Source organism: Palaemon carinicauda, chromosome 30 (genome assembly GCF_036898095.1).
Source record: "Palaemon carinicauda isolate YSFRI2023 chromosome 30, ASM3689809v2, whole genome shotgun sequence".
Taxonomy (NCBI): Eukaryota; Metazoa; Arthropoda; class Malacostraca; order Decapoda; family Palaemonidae; genus Palaemon; species Palaemon carinicauda.
In genome coordinates this window covers 61,673,288-61,689,692 of record NC_090754.1, presented here as the reverse complement: position 1 = coordinate 61,689,692, position 16,405 = coordinate 61,673,288, and the positions used below count along the sequence as shown (strand labels likewise).

General features: G+C 39.2%; 1 protein-coding gene across 1 annotated transcript in view; it reads right to left on the bottom strand.

Annotated features, from left to right (window-relative positions):
• The window catches only part of LOC137623213 (periodic tryptophan protein 2 homolog), a 101,418-nt gene that overhangs the window by 26,325 nt on the left and 58,688 nt on the right, over positions 1–16,405 (bottom strand). The window contains exons 11-14 of the mRNA XM_068353931.1: positions 10,897–11,072; positions 7,515–7,671; positions 6,346–6,526; positions 3,926–4,073 (exon numbers count right to left, since the gene is read on the bottom strand). Of these exons, the coding sequence (XP_068210032.1) occupies positions 3,926–4,073; positions 6,346–6,526; positions 7,515–7,671; positions 10,897–11,072 (662 nt within the window). The remainder of the gene's footprint in view (positions 1–3,925; positions 4,074–6,345; positions 6,527–7,514; positions 7,672–10,896; positions 11,073–16,405) is intronic.

The window sequence follows — 16,405 nt, the reverse complement described above, 5'->3', positions numbered from 1 at the left end:
TCACATCAAGAAACAAGGATAAGGCTCCCTACCACTTTTGCTGTCATTAGGAGGAGGTCAAGGCCTAACCTCTACCACTGCAAATTCTTCCTCATAATTTGGAGGATTGGATCTGTAATTCATTGATGAATGATTGTCATAATACTCCAAGTATGATACTGTAGTGGAGAAGACACCACTCAAGAATTATGCACACGCCTAATGGCAACCATGCATTCAGCAGGGGCCACATGCACTAGGATGCATGGGGGCATTGATGTGGATAAACTTGCAGACGCATCTCCGTAGTTTTATGAGAAAGCTTACGGGGAGATTGTTTGTGGGACTGCAGATGTACCGCTAGGTTAGCACTAGCACAATAAGACATAAACCGGTGATCTCTTTGATTACATATTTTATAAGGGAAAGAGTTACAACCTCTTTCTTTAGAGAAGCTGAGTCTATGGAACTCCATGGGCTACCAAGGAAGCTTAATGATTTTCTAGAGGAAGATTGTTACCCTCCTCCCCTTTTGGAGGACGCTGTATTTGTAGGGCCCAATGAGGTCACAGGAAGAGCTTCTACCTTAGAAGTTCTTGAGGGTGAATGGTGGGAATTCTCCATAGTCATGAAGCATAAGGGGAGACACATTTTGGGCACTCATAGACTGACTCCCTGTACACTGTAGACACTTTTATTACCTGTATAAAGGGAAACCTCTAGAACCAATGAGAAATCTCCTTGGTTCCCTACATCTGCCATAATCAAATGCTTGTAAATCAAAACACTCTCTGGAAGAGATGGCGAATGAATAAAGTTCTCAAACTCCAGAAATATTATGGGTACTGTACTTCTACTGGTTCATGATCCTCAATCTGTAAAGCAGCAGATGATACAGGATCATGATCACTAATGGAATTCTCAGCCTTGATAAGAAGGGCAGGAGATATCACATACACAAACTCACGAACAAAGGTCTGGCCATCATTCTTTGTTATCGAAGTTTCAAAAAACTCCGATAACGAAGGAACAGACAGCCCAAGTTCAGGGCTAGAAAAAGAATGCTTCACCTTCTTTCCTCCTTTCAAAGAAGAAGCTGTTGGCAGGGAACAATCAAGCTTAGCCTTTTCCTTCCTATGACTGTTAAACTTTTCCCATTGGGAAGACAACTTTTCCATGCAAACCTCTCAAGGAGGAATCCATATAATATCTCTTTCCAATACATGCGGATGAGGATCAGTTTCTACACAGCTCATGAAGGTGCCCCAAGAAAGACTTTCAAGAGTTAACTGTAGCGCCTGACAGGGGCTAGCGCGATCATGGAGACAAATTATGTGTTCTAGAGGATCGCTTTCAGGACTTATGTCTTCCTTGAGGGGATCTGGATCATTACTCAAAATGAGACCTAGAAGACTGAAACTTCATGTATCGTGGGAAGCGAGACCGAGGGGTAGGAGCATTCATCTCTCATGGCGAGTGAGATTGAGAAACACAAGACTTTCATCTTTAAGAGAAGTACAGTAGAGGGAGATGTGCAAGATCTTTCTGCTCATGGGGAATGAGACAGACGATTGTGGCGATCATGCTCGAGGGTGCAATGAGGGTCCATCTCCAGCTTGCTCATGCAGCGACTGCACTGGCAGCCTTCCTTACCTCGGCAAAGGAGAATGTCTGACTTAGAGGTGGACATCAAAGTAAGCAATGATCTACTTTGAAAAAAAAAAAAATAAGAATTAACCAAGACAGAGACACAGCAAAGTACATGTGTATACAGCTGAGGTCAAAGCGAAGGTTGTTCTACCTGCCAGATGGAAGGCACTTACCTGTCACTTGGCAATCAATTATGTTTACCATGTTAAATGTCTAATGGCCATTTCAGCTTTGTCATACTCCTATTAAAGGTATATACTGTAGGTTGAATTACATGTAGGAACAAATGACATGTACAATTCTAAATGAGCAGCAAGAAGTTTTAGAAATATTGTCAAAGAAATTATCTGGATAGGAAGTATCAAATGTCTTTTTTGGGCTCAGGCCATGTCGTCCTGATGGAAGATTCCTTTAAGTAGCTTCCTAGAGTATATTTGACTACAGTGATATTTCTAGAGAATTTACCTTAAGGTCTCCAGAATTCTAACTCCTGGCGCGAATATCCCTAAGTTTCCTTTTAAGGATATCGCATAATATCAGAGGACGTATTCTTGACACGCCACATAGCAATCTTCACCCCGAATAGCGTTTACGCTTCAAGGGGGAAAGTGGCAAAAAAACAAAGGGGAGCCGTTAATAAGGTACCCTTCCTCCGTTACTATTCGAGTATCTAGATGGCGCCATCATCTCCGCCATGTTTATTCCTTGTAGCGTTGAGCAAGGTGCTACAGATACAGTAGATTCGGGAGGGATCTGCCAAGGCCTTCGGAAGCCTCCAACCGAAGGCATCATTACCCGAAGGTCGTAACTTCTTTTGGTTGTCTCCGCCTAACGAAGACCCAGAAGCACAGGCCCACGAGGTCGGCGAAGATACAGACACCGTATTACTACCCCACAAGGGGTCATCGGAGGACGCGTGCCCCCCGAGCACAAGGGCCGACTCTCCGGACGCACTACTGGGTTCTTCACTAGCCCTAGAAGGGCCTGCAATCGTCACTGCACTTTCACTAGGTTCCTGGGGAAGGACGCCTTGTTCTTTCTCTACACCAGACTTACCTAGTCCCCTACTCTGTGTGGGGGACGGCGAAACAGAGGCCCTGTCGGACCGCTCACTGGGTGATGGTAGCGGCAAAGTAACACTAGCTTTCCTGGGGGAACGTTTCGCCGATTTTCTCTTTTTCGTACCGTACCGTACCCACTGGATATCGCTCCAGTCTACACATTCGGGGCATGTATCTGCTGACGAACAAACCCTTCCCCTACAAGAGGAGCAAAGGGAGTGAGGATCCACTTCAGGCTTGGAGAGGAACGCTCCACACGATTTACCGGCTCTTGGCCCCGGACAACGGCCGATTTGCTCCATAATGCACACAACGCAAGACAAAGCACGAAGGGAATCAATGAATACACTGGGTGAGCACATGGGTGGAAGGTGAACACACAGGAACACCCGGGAAAAGTACACTGGAAAACACAAGTTACCACGCGGGGAACACGTGGGGCACTAGAACGCACACAAAGGATCGATAGAGAACGAGGGCGACGTGTTTACTTGTCGCGACCAGAGAACTTACTGATGAGGCTGACCCGGCCGGACATCGACCTACGATAAGCCTACCCTCGGGGCACATTCCTTAATGCCGGGGGTAGGCCTCCTTAGAAAACGAGGTGGGGGGGTAAACTACATAAAACTCTGGTCGGTAGAGAGGAGGTTACTGGTAACTCCTAAGAAAGTAGTTCAAGGTAAGTATTCGTGTTGGAACAAACAGCTATTATGTAATGAGGTTGAAATAAAGAAAGGTAAGATAGCAGAAAGATAGAAGAGAACAAAGAGTAGAAAGTTGAAAAATTAATGCAGCTAAATACCAGGGAAGTTGCAAAGACCCTTTAATAATGTCTTAAGTCCACTGGGTGACATGAACTAATGGGCATTGTCTCATCCCTTGTTTTTCTAAGTTGGCTTCATGAATTTTGATACATATGACAAGCTAAACATCTGGCATCTTAACAATGTAGCAATGGCATAATACAAAGATTTTTACTTTCATAACTATAAAATTATGGTATTTCTTACACATTCATCAAATAATATTATTACTTAACAACCATTACTAAGCCATTTAGTAAATGTACTTTTGATCACTTGTATACTACCTGCTATACTGAAGAGTTGCCATATGTCTTCATACATTAGTACAAAGTACTTCTCAATAAAATAGAAAGACATTCTATACTATTATATAATAATCCATATTGCATAAAATTTTACGGAACCTCAACACAAAAGCAAACTCACATCCATGGCATCGAAAGATCTATTCTGTGTTATCTCAAATTTCTTGATTAGTATTTCTTCTTCAATGCTGTAAATGCACACATTTTTACTCTGTCCTCCCGCAAGTATGTACTGGCCATCCGAAGAATAGCATAAGGTAGTGAAACACCTGTTGGGACATCATTAAAAATCAATGAACATATATTTTTTTCAAGATTCAGTAATACATTCACTTTACCCTTGCAACATCATGCTACCAAAATTAATTTCATCTATCTTCAAAAATAAGAAATAATTTTTATCTTGGCAAGATCCTTCAACATCTCAAATTTTTAAAGTAAGTTTTATTTTTCCTAATTATACAAATCTGAGTCTTTTATTAGGAGTGTTTCAGGAAATCTGGATACAGCTTTTAAAACTTGATGAAGTGGTGGTAGTCAGCTGGAGGGGAGGGGGGGGGCGATAAGTCCCGCCCACTGGACAGGTGAGTGAGCTCCCACTTTGACCTTAAACCTAGGACTTATGGGGTGGTTGTGAAGGGACTTGGGAAAAATACAAATTACTTTAAATGTTTGTGATTTGTTCCTACACAAATACAAACCTCTTTCCTGCTTCACTTTCCAGGGAAATGTCAAAGCATTTGGATTCTGCATACGAATGAAAGTGATGACTTTTATCAAGCTCTTAATGACCTGGGTAAGAACACTAGGTAGGTTTTAGGCTAGGTCACTGCTAGGGACTAGTAGATTGTAAGGAAAAACCTATATACGTGTAGCGGATATGACATCTTGGACAAGATGTTTCTTGCCCTATGAAAGAGCAATGTTTGCTAAACAATCTGTAGGGATCTGTGGATATACTCTAATAGGTAATAGGCAGAGAAGGTTAGTTGTCTTTGCACAATTCTTATCTTCAAGAACTGCAGCCTGGCTGGTTCTTCTTAGAGCTGGGGTAGATCAAATATGCCTGACTTTGTGCATGCAAATCCAGGATGGTACTTTTGTTTCCTCACCTGTAGGAAAAGAATGTCTGATTGTCCCACGAAGCCAGCAAAGAAACAATGTTCTCGGATCTTACCTCTTATGCCTTTGAGAAAAGTAGCAGCGCTCAGATGAGGGCACTGAATTCGGTATGATACTGAGAGTTGTTTGTTTTGACAATTCTTCCTGTTATGGAACAATTTTCTGCAAGCATTCCTCCGAGTACAGGACCAGAAACTGGTGCAGAAGCAGCACGTTCTGATGTTCTTCCTAATAAGAGACAAATCTCAGCATGTAGTAATTCCTTCTCTCCCATAAGAGTGAAATTGTCCAGGAAGGGGGAAAGAAGGGAGGTGACCTTTATCCCAACCAGCAGTTTATGTGCTCATCTCCGTACGAGGATTATGCGAGCCGATGTTCCTTCCCACTGAGACAAATATCAGCACTTACATCCCCAGTACAAACCTGAGTGCATGCAAAAATTGAGTAAATACCCAAACTGAGTATCCTGACATCTACCTAGTGTAGTGTGGGCCAATATTTTTTCCAACTATGGGACAATTCTCAACATTAAATAAGAAAGGATCCTAGTACCGCAGTCTCTTCCACTGGGAGCTTAACAGTAGGATTTATGCGTATGCAACCCCTATCAATCGGTTTTCCTGGACTTCTTCTCCTCTAAATTAGCTGCGATAACTCTCATGAAGATGAAGCAGAGGAGGAGGATCTTGAAGTTTTCCTTTTAAATGATTGTATAGGCTGATGAGGATATCTTATGGGGAAGAGGCCACAGATACTCTGAAGATAGCACAAACAATGGATACATCCTTAGCAACTTTCTGGGAATAGGACGACTAATGAAAGTAAAAAGGGCGGTGTCCCTCAATTTACACTCTGCAGAAAGAAAACACTCTTCCTCCGACAGAGTACTCTATGTCTAAGGAATGCCAATCTCCTTAGCATTAAATCATCCTTGTCATCACAGGAGCCCACTAGCCCTAGAATGAACAAAAAACAGGAACAAGAATGTTCTTATGGATATAGGCAGCTTTGCACAGAAAATTATAACACTTACAGTTATCAGGAAACAATGCAAATCTTACTTCCTTCCTACTAAATATTCCTTCCAAATTACAAATTTCCAACACATTTACCTAAAACAGAAAGCAAATCAATAAAACAGCCAGACTAGGATGTCAAAACTACACCTATACTATACAGCAGCTGAAAATAAAGTGAGAGCTCAGTAGCCTGAGCTCACCTGTTGCATTCAAGTTAAGTACTGCCACCTCGTCAAATTTTAACAGCCGTATCCAGCTTCACTGAAAGCATATTCCTATTAAAGGATGAAGGTTTGTATTTGCGTAGGAACAAAGTAAAATGAATTTCACTGCCAAATACTGAATAAATTTCAGTTTTCTTAAATAAAGCAAGTAAAAAAGAACATTCTCTTCATTTTACTTTGCTTGAAGATTCTTTTTTGCTGTATTTTTATCTGCATCCGCTCTGCCTGCTCCAAGATCAGGTCTACCCGATATGCTACCCTGCTGCTTTCCTGTATTAGGCTCATAAGTCTGGATTTGACCGTCCATCGTGGCCACAGCTATCTGCTTTCCATCGGGTCGAAAAGTGACAAAAACACCTGAAATGGGAAGTGGAACTATTAACTCTTCAAACAAGAAAATACAAGAGTATAATTTGTAATCCCTTGAAAATTGCGATAAATGTACTATGCTTATCCTCAAACAAAAGAATAGATACTCAAATCTTTGGCTTAGCAAATTAGATAAACATTCATACCTAAAAACTAAAGTTTCTTTATGGCAACATACACTGTGAGTAATGGCATTCTTTCTTGTAATTTTCAAACACTTTTATTCTTTAGAAGAAGAGAGGTGTAGTATAGTTCCAAGAAATAGAAAGAAAAATTATAATCAGTAAATTATCCTGGATTTTAAAAATCTTTATATTCTTTCATTAAGGCTCCCATCTTAAATATGATAATATTCATACATATTAAAATTATCTGTACAGTGTTGCTTACCAAAATTAAACAGTACAGCATAACCCTATTTCTAAAAAAAAAAAATCTGGTCTCACCAGAGCCCCCAACAAACTTTCCCACAAGAGAAAACAAATAACAAAAACATCCAAAAGAAGATCAGCTTAGTTTCTAAACACTATCTTTTTCAATGTTGCTTCTAGCCCCAACCTTCCACACATGAAAAATTCTTATCGCCTCTAGATTTTTGCATTTACCAAATGCAAAATTTTCACTGAAAAATCTCCCAAACAAAAACTCCTTAAAAATTGTACCCCCATTGCTTAAAACTAATACAATTGTGCCCCAGCCTTAATGAAATCAGCTGGCAGTGACGAACAATTAAAATCCTCATAATTTACAAAAATTATAAAAATTTGTGTACATATAATGGATGCAAAAGAAAATAACAATGTTGATAATGATCATAACTGGAAAACAACAATAACATTACTAATATTCCCACTCTCACTCTTCACCTCCCTGGATAATTGGATAAAAGGGCACAATCGATACTATTTTTTAACGCACCAAGATAAAACCATCAAGCAATCTGTGAATTTGCATATTTAAAAGTTCTAAAACATACCATCTGATAACAAAACAATAGATTCTTTGGCAGTTGTATCAGCAATGGCATCCCACACCTTAAGCGAGCTGTCCCAACCTGTGGACACTAACATCGTACTTCCAGGTACTTTGGAGAAATCTAAACTCACAACTGGCCCTGTGTGACCTGCCAAGACCTGAGGAAATACAAATTTATTAAAAAAAACCTTCTACATGATTTGTTTTTATGAAACTTAGTTCTTCCACAATAGATAAATAATATATATATATATATATATATATATGTATATATATATATGTATATATATCTACTGTATACCTATATCTATGTATATACATCTATATCTATATCTATCTATCTATATATATATATATATATATATCTATATATCTATATATATATATATATATATACTGTATATATATATATATATATATCTATCTATCTATCTATATATATATATACCCCCAATATTTGGGGGTAGCCAACATCAAACAAATGAAACAGAAAAGGGGACCTCTCCTCTATACGTTCCTCCCAGCCTGACAAGGGACTCAACCGAGTTCGGCTGGTACCGCTAGGGGTGCCACAGCCCACCCTCCCCCGTTATCCACCACAGACGAAGCTTCATAACGCTGAATCCCCTACTGCTGCTACCTAAGCGGTCTTCCAAGGCACCGGAGGAAGCAGCAGAGCCTATTGGAACTGCGTCACAATCGCTCGCCATTCATTCCTATTTCTAGCACGCTCTCTTGCCTCTCTCACATCTATCCTCCTATTACTCAGAGCTTCCTTCACTCCATCCATCCACCCAAACCTTGGCCTTCCTCTTGTACTTCTCCCATTAACTCTTGCATTCCTCACCTTTAGCAGACAGCCATTTTCCACTCTCTGAACATGGCCAAACCACCTCAACACATTCATATCCACTCTAGCCGCTAACTCATTTCTTACACCCGTTCTCACCCTCACCACTTCGTTCCTAACCCTATCTACTCGAGATACACCAGCCATACTCCTTAGACATTTCATCTCAACCCACATTCAATTTGTCTCTCTGTCACTTTCATTCCCCACAACTCTGATCCCTACATCACAGTTGGTGTATGTATATATGTACGTATGTATGTTTGTATGTGTGTGTATATACATATATATAAATATATATATATATATATATATATATATATATATATATATATATATATATATATATATCTTATTTACCAATGCTTTTCTTCAACAAAACCTTCTCAATAACCATTAAAGAACACAAAACGTAAAGTTTACAGATAAAATTTGATTCTTACCCCTAACTTGACAATAATGAGAGGTGAAAATGGGATAAAAGTTAAATAAGCTGAAAAGATGCAAAAGAAGATACAGTACTAAACAGAACAACTTGAAGGTGAAAGGCCTTAAAACAATGCAGCTATGGGAAGAAGGGAACTTGAAGAAGCCCTCTAGTAGTCACTTGTGTGACACACCGAGTGTCATTGCTATTTAATAAAGTCTCACCAAAACAGAGTTGACATCTTTAAATGGCAAGCTTTAATGGTTTGTTCTTGAGGACTATATTACATATCTCTTAACCCTTTTACCCCCAAAGGACGTACTGGTACGTTTCACAAAAGCCATCCTTTTACCCCCATGGACGTACCGGTACGTCCTTGCAAAAAAATGCTATAAAAATTATTTTTTTTCATATTTTTGATAATTTTTTGAGAAAATTCAGACATTTTCCAAGAGAATGAGACCAACCTGACCTCTCTATGACAAAAATTAAGGCTGTTAGAGCAATTTAAAAGAAATATACACCAAAATGTGCTGGGGAAAAAAGTAACCCCTTGGGGGTTAAGGGTTGGAAATTTCCAAAAAGCCTGGGGGTAAAAGGGTTAATATTAAGTATTGCACCTAAAAATTCAATTACTTTATTAACTGAAAGCTGATACTCGCAAATTCTTGTAGGGACCTGTCTCCAAAACTGGATCACTGTAAAATCTAAAACAAAAATTGGTAATAGTAAATGTTATTCTGTATTAGGGTATTGGGTCATGAGGATTATTCATAATATATATGTCATAAAAGTGCAATCAATTTGAAGAAGGGTATTAATACTATAATTTAATGTGGCAATTTCCAAAAAAAAATAATCAAATAGTTGGTTTAATTTATTTTGTTCTGTTATTATGAGTCATCTCTTTGTTGCTGCTTCCTCCGGTGCCTTAGATGACCGCAGAGGTAGCAGCAGTAGGGGACTCAGCAGTATGAAGCTTCATCTGTGGTGGAAATGTGGGAGGTTGGGCTGTGGCACCCTAGCAGTACCAGCTGAACTCGGCTGAGTCCCTGGTTAGGCTGGAGGAACGTAGAGAGTAGAGGTCCCCCTTTATTGTTTTGTTTCTTGTTGTTGTCGGCTACCCCCCAAAATTGGGGGAAGTGCCTTTGGTATATGTATGTATTATGAGTCATTATTCCCTAATATCTGCCCTCTAACTATTATTCTAGTTTTTAAAGATGACGACAAACCACTAACAGGAAACTATATTTGATCTAGTCAGAATAACTGCAAATTTGGCTTCATTTTCTCTAATGAGTATGTGTGGGGGGATTCAATATATTTCAATATTCATACCAACTTTACACAATTGGTAAAATGAAAACTTAGAATCCTGACTGAATAAATTTCTGTTTTGAAAGGCTTTTAAAAGATTTTAGTTTTGCACTGATATGCTTTTAATCAGATTATGGTAACTGCTGCCAATACCTATTCTGAAGGGCAAACAGAGGCATTATTGGAGAAGAAAAACTTGCTTGGTACATTAAGACAATATTGCAGTAATGGCTACAGTTACTTTTATGGGATATGAACAACGTAAGGCTATCTTTATACAGCTACTTGTATCAGCAAAACCTGAAAACTTCTGTTCATATATGAACACTGGATTTTCAGACATCCTAGGTTTTTCTTCAGTATTTTATTGAATGATTTAAAAGAGGCTTAAACATAGTGTTTTGACCCTTCATTGTATCAGGCTTTTGCACCAAAAGTAAGGATTTTAATTCCCCCATCCTTGAAGTTGTACTTTTACTATGAAATATACTATCACTAGTGCACATAAAAGAGGACTCGCTCTTCTACAAATAATTTACACTTACAGGAGACTTGGGAAAAATAAATTCAATACACTTCGAAAAGAAAAAAATAACCGTAATTTCTAAGAATTTAAGAAAAATTTTACCACTAAAAATACATTACAAGAACAATAAAGTTTAGAACACAGTATTTCAATATACTGTACCCCATAACCATACACAAAACTATGTTTACATTGAAATAATTAGAATTTCTATACATTTTTTTCAGTTACACAACCAATGGAACCCCAAACAACCAGCTTACCTCTAACAATCGTCCTGTCTGTAGTGACCATAGATAAATATCATGAGTGTCTTGTCCTCCTGCAACGACAAGCTCTCCCGCACTATCAACAGATACACAGGAAAACTGGGTAGGCCGAGGAGAAGTTAAAGTCTTGAAATTACGATACCGAATGAGATCACACGCTCGAACAGTACCTTGAAAGAATGTCAACCTTACTATCATTTGGCAACAATTATTTTCCAACTTAGACATACAAAATAGATAGAAAAACATTCAACAGTACTGTAGTTACAAAATTTATTATTTCTATACTCACCTGATATTCCTATTGCTTCTCTAGAAGTTCAGTTTAATCAACACTTACCCACAAAAATTAAAAAGTTTACCATTTCTTTCCCTTCAATAAATACATGCCCTTTACAACTAAAAAATGGAACCTTCTGCAGTAAGTGGAAAGAAGCCCAGAATAGCTATGCCAGATATTTCTTTTCTCTTCAGTTTCAAAGTCAAAATTAACTCTGCTTCTTGATATCATGAGTCAGTGGGAAGGAGGGTGGGCATGTATATGAAAATCTGGCGTGTATAAAAACAAGAAATCTTATCATTAGAATTCTGTTTACTTCTATCAACCTCCCCTGATATTCATATGGCTGACTCCCACACTCCGTTAGACTGGGGAGCAACTGAAGGAAAGATAGGGATTGATTTTGAGTAAATTACAAGTAATGCAACAAGCTTATGGATTACTAATCTAGTCTATATTACTTCCGACATACCATTTAAAATATGATTTGAAATACGGGATGCCAATATTGTTTACTAAAGAAATTTAAATATACCAGACTGTATATCATCTGTAAATGTTACTTTTGATCTAGCTGAGATACTTCTGGTTGATTATAAATACAGTGATACCTCTGGATACTAAAGTTTCTGCTTACGAAAAATTCAGGGTACGAAAAGCGATACGAAGATTTTTATGCCCCAGAATACGAAAAAATTTTCAGGATACGAAAAGCTTACGAGATCCCAACTCGTCGCTGAGAGTAATTTTAAAAAGCGCGCGCCGCCAGACTTTGAACTTGGGTAAACTCACTTACAGCCTCCCGCTCACCCCATTGGTTATCTCCTTACTCAGATGCTAGCTGCCGCCATAAGATCTTGCTTTCCTGTTAGTCGGCAACTATCCCACCTTGCTTACGCACGGGCGTTCATCTCTCTCTCTCTCTCTTTTCGTTCTGACTGCGGTATCGTTAACATTGACTTCGTGTGCTTTCGCTTGTTTGACGTAGTGTTAAATACATTCGTACGCCACGTGTTATCGCTATTAAACATTCTTTACTGTGTACTGTACTATATCAGTGTTTACTACATAGTATATAACGTACGTAGTGTATTATTGAGCTTAATACTGTAGCCATGGGTCCCAAGAATGTTGCCGAAGGAAAGAAGACGAAGCTCTCGATGGAGACGAAACTCGAAATCGTGAAAAAATACGAGTCTGGCATGCGTTTAAGTGTGATCGCCAAGGAGTATGGCTGGAATCCGTCTACGATAGGCACCATCCTGAAGCAGAAGGCGGCCATCAAAGCAGCAACACCTTATAAGGGCGTCACTATTTTCTCCAACAAGAGAACCCACGTGTATGACGAGATGGAGAGGCTGCTTCTTGTGTGGATTAAAGACAAAGAGATCTCAGGAGACACCATCATTGAGACTACAATTTGCCAGAGGGCCTCCGCCATTTTCGGTGATCTCGTGCGTTCTCAGGCCGAAGAAGGGGCAGGAGAAGGAACATCCCAGCAGGAACCCCAAGAGTTCAAGGCTTCTCGGGGGTGGTTCGAGAAATTCAAGAGAAGGACTGGTATTCATTCAGTGGTACTCCATGGGGAGGCAGCCAGCTCGGACACGAAGGCCGCCGAAGCCTTTGTTAAAACGTTTGACGAGTTGACTCTGCAGGAAGGCTACAGTTTGCAGCAAGTTTTCAATTGCGACGAAACTGGGCTTTTTTGGAAGAAAATGCCTCGTCGGACGTTCATCACGGCGGAGGAGAAGAGGCTACCCGAACATAAGCCTATGAAGGACAGGCTTACCCTTGCTTTTTTGCACAAACGCCAGTGGGGACTGCAAGATAAAGCCCCTGCTGGTGTACCATTCTGAAAATCCCCGAGCCTTCAAAGCCCACAAAGTCAAGGAGAACCTTCCCGTGATGTGGAGGGCGAATGCTAAAGCCTGGGTAACGAGGCAACTTTTTATTGATTGGGGGAATGTCTGCTTTGGTCCGACAGTCCGAAAATATTTGGAAGAAAAGCGCCTCCCTATGAAATGTCTGCTGGTGTTGGGCAATACTCCAGCTCACCCTCCTGGCCGAGTATTCCTTCATAAAGGTCCTGTATCTACCGCCTAACACCACCCCTCTCCTCCAGCCCATGGACCAGCAAGTTATTTCTAATTTCAAAAAATTGTACACGAAGCATCTCTTCCAGAGATGTTTCCAAGTGACAGAAAGTACAAACCTCACTCTGCGTGAATTCTGGAAAAATCATTTTAATATTGTGATATGCCTCAAACTCATCGATCTCGCTTGGCAGGAAGTTTCGAGGCGTACCCTGAACTCATCTTGGAGGAAGCTGTGGCCTGATGTTGTCTCTGCATGAGACTTCGAGGGGTTCGGGAAGCCTGGAGGCGAAGCCGAGATCGTTGCCGATCCTGAACCCATTCAGCGGTCTGAGGTGGCTGACATCGTACATCTTGGTACGTCCATGGGGCTGGAAGTTAGCGCCGAGGATATAGATGAACTTATCGAGGAGCACCACGAGGAGTTGACGACGGACGACTTGAAGGAGTTGGAGACGATGCAAATGCGTGTTGTTCAAGAGCAGTTCTCTAGCGGTGATGAGGAGGATGTTACACCTCTGAAAACGTCAGACATTAAGGAAATTCTCGCCTGTTTCCATAAAATGGCAGACTACGTCGAAAAGGAACATCCAGAAAAAGTTTATACCAACCGTGCGCTTCAACACTGCAATGACGTTTGCCTAACGCATTTTAGAAATGTGTTGAAAAGTAGGCAGAAACAAGCTTCCAAGAAGTAGAAGGTGAAAGTAAAGAAAAGAAACAGAAAAAGAAAGTGATGAAGAAGTAGAAGAAATTTAGAAAATGTGAAAAACGTAAAGTTATAAAAAAGGACAAAAAAAATTCAATTTTAAGTTTTATGTTACCGTTAAGTGTTAAAGTAATTTTTTCTTTCATTTTATAGTTTTCCATACGTAATGTTAAGTGTTAATTATTTCTGCCATTTTTTTATTTCGTAAAGTTTAAGTGTTAATGTGTTAAGTGTGTAAATTATTGTACGTAGTCTGTCACTTGTTACGTTTTCTGCCTTATGCCATCCTCCTCTGCCGCGACTTCGCTATCGGACATCGTCTCAATCAAAAGGTAAGTTTCAACTTTTTTGTTAATTAACTGTACCTTTTTTTTTCAGGGTATCAACCCTTAATTTAGGTGTACAGGTAACAATACACCTTCACTGATCCAAACGCTTTACATACAGTACCATAACTTTTATACAGTAGAAAAGAAAACGGACCGTTTTCTTAGGGCTTGGAGGGGATAACTAGGCTATAACTACATTATTGAATAATCTCATCGTGGCTTCTGGAATGGATTAGGCTGTTTTTAACGGTTGGGTTAATTATTGAATGATAGAAATGGCTGCATTGCATGTTTATTACTACAGTTTAGCGTGTTTATGAAAGAAAAGGTGTCTTTTCGTAAGGTATGGAACGGATTAGGCTATTTACGTGTAAAACGCGACTCAGGATATGAAAAAATCAGCATATGAAACCGTATCCTGAACGGATTACTTTCGTATGCTGAGGCATCACTGTATAATAATAAATAGTCACGTATTCATAGATAGGAATGTACAGTAATAAATTGACTAAACTCTAAATTACTTGAACCCCGTTTCCTAAATCCCTTAATGTCAGCAATCTTCATAAGCAAACCATGCCTCTTTAAGATAACGTTTGGCAAAAACCGACTTGGTATGCCAGTGAGCAGAAAATTAAAGCAGCACTTTCACCCCTAATATCATGTACCTTCACTTTCAAGTCTTAATTGCTTGTGGGCTTCCGTGACAAAATCATTAATTAAGAAAGACATTGCATTTTTTATCCTCAGATGATAAGGGACACTAATCCCAAAAGAACACATTAGGGGGACAACCTTTTGTCTTGTCCAAATACAACTCTATGGCTTTTACGGCATAAAAAAAAAAAATAAAAAATACTAAACTGCTTTCATCTAGTTTTAGTGAAGGGATGGGAAACAATTGAGGTAGAATCTTCGACTTAAAATCCTTTCAGCCTCTGAAGTAAGGCAAAGGGATAAAATCATATTGTGTTCCCCAAAGCATATTTTGACAGACAACGCTTGTACAGTAATTCACTTATGCGTTTAGGCAAAGCTGATGCCAAAAGAAAAAGTGTTTTCATTGTGATAACTTTAAGAGATAGTTTTTCAATGGTTCAAATCTCGATTTTTTTTAACTACTGTACTGTAAAACCACATCTAAATTCCCAAAAATTCATCTTACTTCTGGAGGTCTTAATACTAAATGATCTGAATACATCAAGTATAATACCTGAAACAAACAGATCTAATCCAAATGCTTCAGGACATCATTAATCATGGACCTATATCCCTTCATGGCTGAAATAGAAAGTTTCTTGTACTGTAAAAAAGAAACCGAAAAAATTAAACATTATCCAAGTTAGTCCCAGACACGGACAGATTCAAATATCTGCACCAATCAATATCAACCTTTCATTGTCTTTGATATATGTTATTGGTAGAGTATGATTTAGAAAGTGAAAACCCTTTGTTCCTGAAAATACAGTGGATAGTCTCAAAGCAGGCAGATGTAGTGCGGATGGGTTTGGTTGTACCCCTTCCTTATATGGATCTCTGTATCACAAATAGCTGAATCCACGAAGATAGAACCCACGAATATCAATGGCCGACTGTATTTTCTTTATTGATATAAAAATTCTTCTAAGTGAAAAGTATTCAATCACACGATAATCCAATTTCAAAATATTTGCCTTTTAATCCTTTTTACTATTAGAATTTTTATGCAAAGAGAGTTTACGTGTGTTAGCTATAAAGTTATCATGGATGTTTGTTTTCATTATTGCGATGTGCCGAGAGGGAAACGGCAAGAAGGTCAGGTTCAAGGAAGCATGGGTGGCTTGAAAACATCAGGCTGTGAGCAGCAGCATTACGAGTAAGTAAATGCAACTTTATTTAAATGCTATGCGGATCTCTAACCCACAAATTAACAAAACTGTACATACAGTACTGTATGCTACGTGCAGTGTATAAAATCAGACTTACAACGCATTGTGAGAATGGATCTCATTCATAACTCGATGATTTCCTGAATGCACACTCGAAAGCCCGTCAAGCCTCATAGGTCAGCCTATGTTTAGGTAAACCAATAATTTCTCATACTTGTTTCTGT